The sequence below is a fragment of the Octodon degus genome, unplaced genomic scaffold (genome assembly GCF_000260255.1).
Source record: "Octodon degus isolate 3935 unplaced genomic scaffold, OctDeg1.0 scaffold00026, whole genome shotgun sequence".
Classification (NCBI taxonomy): domain Eukaryota; kingdom Metazoa; phylum Chordata; class Mammalia; order Rodentia; family Octodontidae; genus Octodon; species Octodon degus.
Window position 1 is genome coordinate 11,104,977 of NW_004524602.1, and position 5,633 is coordinate 11,110,609.

At 47.3% G+C, this 5,633-nt stretch overlaps 1 protein-coding gene across 1 annotated transcript in view; it reads left to right on the top strand.

Annotated features, from left to right (window-relative positions):
* Positions 1-273: 273 nt before the first annotated feature.
* The window catches only part of Spg21 (SPG21, maspardin), a 23,681-nt gene continuing 18,321 nt past the window's right edge, over positions 274-5,633 (top strand). The window contains exons 1-2 of the mRNA XM_023712648.1: positions 274-360; positions 2,778-3,007. Of these exons, the coding sequence (XP_023568416.1) occupies positions 298-360; positions 2,778-3,007 (293 nt within the window). The 5' untranslated portion in view covers positions 274-297. The remainder of the gene's footprint in view (positions 361-2,777; positions 3,008-5,633) is intronic.

Consider the following 5,633-nt stretch of genomic DNA (forward strand, 5'->3'; position numbering starts at 1 on the left):
TTCCTAGTTTATGTTAACCATATGACTCGTGGTAGTTTGTTCAAATTTCCTAGACTAGATTCCTCTTCCAGAGGAACTAAAGGAGTTATAGTAATTCTTTTTCTTGGCTCTCTGATTATAGTATTTCACTGAGTTGTTTTCTGTAGTTGAAGTGTATATTGACAAGGTAAAATGGCCCATTTCTTTGGTCTTAATGTGTTATTGGTAAAGTTGGGCCAGTCTTTATGTTCAATTCTGATGTAAACACCAGTTCTTCACTTGCTTTTATTTCAGCCTCAACCTCCATCTCAGCTAATCATGGGCGAAATTAAAGTCTCTCCTGATTATAACTGGTTTAGAAGTACAGTTCCCCTTAAAAAGGTATGTGCAGTTTTGCTATACTTCTTCTTTTTTTTTTTTTTTTTGGCGGAACCGGGGATTGAACTCAGATCCTTGAGTTTGCCAGTCAAGCGCTTATCCTACTGAGCCATCTCTCCGGCCTGCTATACTTCTTATTTGTAAAATCCTGCATTGTTTTTGTGTGTGACTTACACGTTTTGCCTTAGTGATATTTGAAGGGTAAACGTTACGGGGGGTGTGGTTTAATGGTCCAACACTGACCTAGCCTTTGTGCGGCCCCATGTTTCATCCAGTTCTTAAAAAAAAAAAGTTACTAAGAGTGTGACAGTTTCACCAGTGAACCACCAGGGTCTCTCCTGAGAATATGAAAGTAAAGATTTTTCCCAGTATTGGAACTTTGGATTACTGAACATGAAGTTTACCCCTTTTCTGTTGTCATATACAATCAACATTTTTTTTTCTTTTTTGTTGGCTACACTGGGGACTGAAGCCAGGGAGTGCTGAGCTACATCCTCAACCTTATTTATTTATTTTTGAGACAAGGTCACGTTGTCCAGGCTGGCCTCAAATTTGTGATCCTCCTGCTTCAGCCTCCTGAGTAGCTGGGGTTACAGGTGTACACACCAGACCCGGGAGATGAGCTCCTTTCAATGGACTGTGTCACTAGAGCCAAAACACCCAGACATTCTTTTTTTTTTTTTTTTTCAGAACCGGGGATTGAACTCAGGCCCTTGTGTTTGCCAGGCAAACGCTTATCCCACTGAGCCATCTCCCCAGCCCCCACCGAGACATTCTTGCACGTAGTAGTTTCTTTGATGTAGTGCTTTTTATGATTGTGGACCCTCAAGGGGAAAAAAGGCAAGCAGGATGCGCAGGAGCCAGGTGCCCGGCAGGCATCCAGCGGTCTGCAGGGATCAGCGCGGATGGCCTAGCTGTCAGTGATTTGATCCACAGGTCATGCGTATAATTTTGTGATGCTCAATTTTAAATTATCAAACAGATACAGCCCTGTGTTCTCTAGGAGAACGCTGAGAAAGTTACAGCGATAAGCACATTTAGGTACTCGTGACTTCCGTGTCACTTTTCAGAGCCTATTATTTCAGAACATGCTATTTGTGTTACTTTTCTCCCAGCCTGAAACGTTGAAATAATCCCCTAGATGCTTTTAGAGATCTGATAGCCTCATTTTGTTACTACAAGATTGGGATTCGTTGTCTGCTCTGTCAGAGGTCATTGAGTTCTTTGGTTTTGTGTCTTTAGTCACAGTTACAACAGAATGACAGGTTGAAAGGCAGAACTGTAAAAGGCAAAATGCAAAGGTCAGAAACACAAGCTTGAGCTATCTGTCACCGTCTGCAACCCCAGGAAGTCCAAAGGGAAGCCATTCGGACCCTTTGGACTTTGCCCCACCTGCTCCCAGGGCCAGCAGTGACCCTGGCTGGCGCACCACTCCACATGCAGTGGCACTGTGGCGTCCCTCGCACTGCCGGCTCACAGCTCTCAGGGCAAAGCCCCCAGAGGCCTTGGCGTTTCGCAGGTAAAAGTGAATCGATACTGGTTGAATTGGCAGATGGCTGCGCAGCGCATGGCTGTCCTCGCTGATCCCTGCAGACCGCTGGACACCTGCCAGGCACCTGGCTCCTGCGTGTACCCTGCTTGCCTTTTTTTCCCTCGAGGGTCCACAATCATAAGATCAGGGAGGTTTTGAATGCCTGGCTCCCCTCTCTGCCCATAGAGCCAGTTTTTTCTTGTGTCTACTCCTCAAGGAGCAGAAAGGTTGAAGTGTTCCCCTGGGACAGCACACGTGTCCCTCGCCTTCCCAGAGGGTCGATCCATATCACGGTCCTAAAATATCCCCTGGGCCGGAGTTGTCTCTACCCAGCTTCTTCCTGGGCCTGGAGCCTTGGCATCTGGTGGCCTGTCCTGTTTGCCCTGCTGATTCCAGCCAGTGCTGAGCCAGCACCACCAGAGCATGACTCTGCAGATACACTCATTGTGTGCACACAAATGCATGCTTGCACATGCGCGTGCACACACACAGGCAGCTAGAAGTGTGGGGAGAAATAAGGTGCCCTTTACAATAAGATGTCATTTGCTGTTTAATGGCAAACAAACTTTTTCCTATTATCAAGATTGGGCAGGACAACTAAAAACAGAAGGAAGAGGAGAGAGAGGGAGGGAGGGAGGGAAAGAAGGAGGGAGAGAGAGAGGGAGGGGAGCGACCCCAAGGAAGTTGATAAAGCAGTTCTGTGGAATCTGTTGGGTAAGAAAGTTAAGGGAACCCAACCAGTTTATTGTGCAAGTTAATCTGGTGTGATCTCAGGTAACATTGTGTAAGGCAGCCACAGTAAAGTGGTCGGTGAAATTATCATGTAAACGAAAAACAGCAAACCCAGGTCCGTGGGGTGGTTCATTTTGTTCCTGTCTTTTCTCTCCAGATTATCGTAGATGATGATGACAGTAAAATATGGTCGCTGTATGATGCTGGTCCCAGAAGTATCAGATGTCCCCTCATATTTCTGCCTCCTGTCAGTGGAACAGCTGATGTATTTTTCCGGCAGATTTTGGCTTTGACTGGATGGGGTTACCGGGTTATAGCTGTGAGTATTATTGTGTCAATGATAAACTTCAGATTTGGTGTTTGTGCTTCTGTTTTTGATCAACTACAGTAATGAACACTTTTTTTTCATTGAGATAAAATATTTTCTTTTCTCTTTTTTTTTTTTTTGTATGATACTTGGATTGACCCTGAGGCCTTCACACTGGGCTCCACCCCAGGCCTCTATTATATTTAATTTTAAGACAGGGTCTCACTAAGTTGCTAAGTTGCCCAGGCTAGGCTTGAACTCAGATCCTCCTCCCTCAGTCTCCCAGAGTGCTGGGATTATAGGCATGTGCCACCACACCTGGCTGTGTTCCTATTTTAAAGTGTGAGGTGAATCCTTTGCAGATTTGGGTGCACAGATATACGGAGGCTCTGAGGGGACAGACCACACCGCAGCCTCCTCTGTCCCCAGCTGTTAGGTGTATCCTCTCCCGACACACAGCTCGTAACTCCTAGCGGCAGGAAGCATTCTGTTCTCCTGTGTGGCTAGGGACCCCGAGGCCCAGATGGTTTTAGGGTTCACCCTAGGTCACATGGCCAGCACGTGGTGGAAGGAGGAAGCTAGTCCAGCCTTCCGACCCCATTTCCCTTACTGGGTCTCCTCACACCACTGCTTCCAGAAAGCCAAGTGCAGAGCACAAGACAAAGGCATGTGCTTAATCAGATGATGCAAAGCTCGCTTTTCATGTAAACCTTGGCCATTTGAGATCAGGGTCTTTGGTCAGGGGCTAGCCATAGCGTTTGGTTAAGAAGTTTTTCCTTTGTTTGTTTCTCACTGTTTCCTAGCTGGGTTTGGTTTCAGTGTGCTCGCCTCTTTATCGTTCTCAGCTTCTTTGGAAGGGAGGCGCGTGCCGGGAAGAAACTGTGGGTTGCGACCAGTTTCTCACAAGCCCAAGTGACAGCTGCGATTGGTAAAGAGGTTGAGTTAGTGGCTTCCCAGGAAGGAGAGGCCCTTCTTTAGCTTTGGAGCGCAAAGTGGCTCAGAGACCTGGGCTGTTAGCATGTTCCCTGCATGCTCTGTGAGAGTCCTGCTGCGGGTACAGGTTGCTCACTGTCTACAGGAGAGGTCGCTGAAAAATCTGTGGTCTTAGCACAATCTGGGACCGCAAACAAACCCAAGTTCTCTTCTCTGGCTGCCTACCCCTGGGGAAACACCACCGCCGGGGTGTGCTGGGTCTCCAGCCTCATCCCCCACTGGGCTGGGTCTCCATCCTCCCCACCCCCAGCCTTCAAGGAGGGGAGGGGCTGCAGCCCAGCAGCCAGGAAGGGAATCCGCCACCTAATAATTTTTTGCCTTGAGGGTTCTTTTTTTTTTTTTTTTCCGTATTTCAGTACAGGGTCTACAGCGTCTCACTGTGTAGATTTGACTCAGACTCATAGTGATCTGCCTGTGTTCAGCTTCCCAAGAGCTGGGATTACAGGCACCCACCACCAAGCCCAGTCTCAATCCCCCTCTCAGCACGCCCCAGGGGCACCCCGCCAGGCACACCAGGGATCCCACAGGCCACTGCATCTGCCTAAGCATTGCTCTGAGGGTTCTTGAGGAGAGCTTTCCCTCTCCTGTGCTGGACACTGAATCAGACGAGGCCAGTAGTGACTTCACCTTGGTCTCCGGGTCAAAATGCACAGCCCCCTGAAGTTTTGAAACGTGACTGGATATTTGTCAGTGTCTAGCAGGTGAAGTGCACCATCTTTGTCATTTAAATTTTTATTGAGGCGATTCAGGCAATTGGAGAGTCACATGCATTTGTAAGAAATGCAGAATGCTGACTGTGGCAGCACGTGCACTAACGCCGGAGGGACCTCGAGATCAGCGTGGCCCCTGCGCGAGGAAAACAGGAGTTCATGTAGCATTCCAACATTGAAAAAATACATTCTTTTTTCCTGTTACTTTTTTGTTTTTTGGCTGGCTCAGGCTGCCTTCAGGGTGGCTCTGGTGTGGCTTGTGGAGCGGGAGATCAAACCATGGTCCCCTGCCCCTGACCAAGTTTGCCCAAGCAGGCGCTTTAAACAACTGAGCTAACCTGCAAGCCACGCTATTTCCTGTTACTCTTAGTCCTGAACATTAGATTATTTTTTCTCCCTGTGAGATCAAAAAGTGCCTTAAGCATATGACTGCAACTAGAAAAATAGAATTCACGTGCCGATGGCGGCTATATTTTCCTTTGTGTGTGAATTTGTAATATAGATGTGGAGACATAAGGCAAGTCAGGGTGTTTCAGTGAACAAGTTTCAGCAATTCAAGCTCGTGACAACTGCAGATTATTTTTTGGACAATGGCAGTTCCTGGATTTTTAGAACTGATTTCATACCGCAGCTAAATGGTGTTTGCAGCATTTATGTCGTATGGTAGATTCCATCCACTTCCAGCGCTTCTAAGTGAGCTGCGCTCGTGCAAGGGCATGTTTTTAGTGAGGTTTGGCCTTGGTGGTCTTCAATAGTAAAATGCATCAGACCATAGAAAAACAAAAGCAAACTGGGCAGGGGATGTAGCTGAAGGGTAGCATCCTTGCCTAGCAGGAGTGAGGTCCTGCTTCCTATTCCCAGGCACAGATGTGCACAGCAGAGAAGTATGTTTACACCCTGCTTAGATTTCGCTCATGAACATTGTGCGCAAGTGTGATGAGATACACAGCTAGAATAGTGATGTTAATACAGTCTATTAGGCATATGCAAATCATTTTATTCA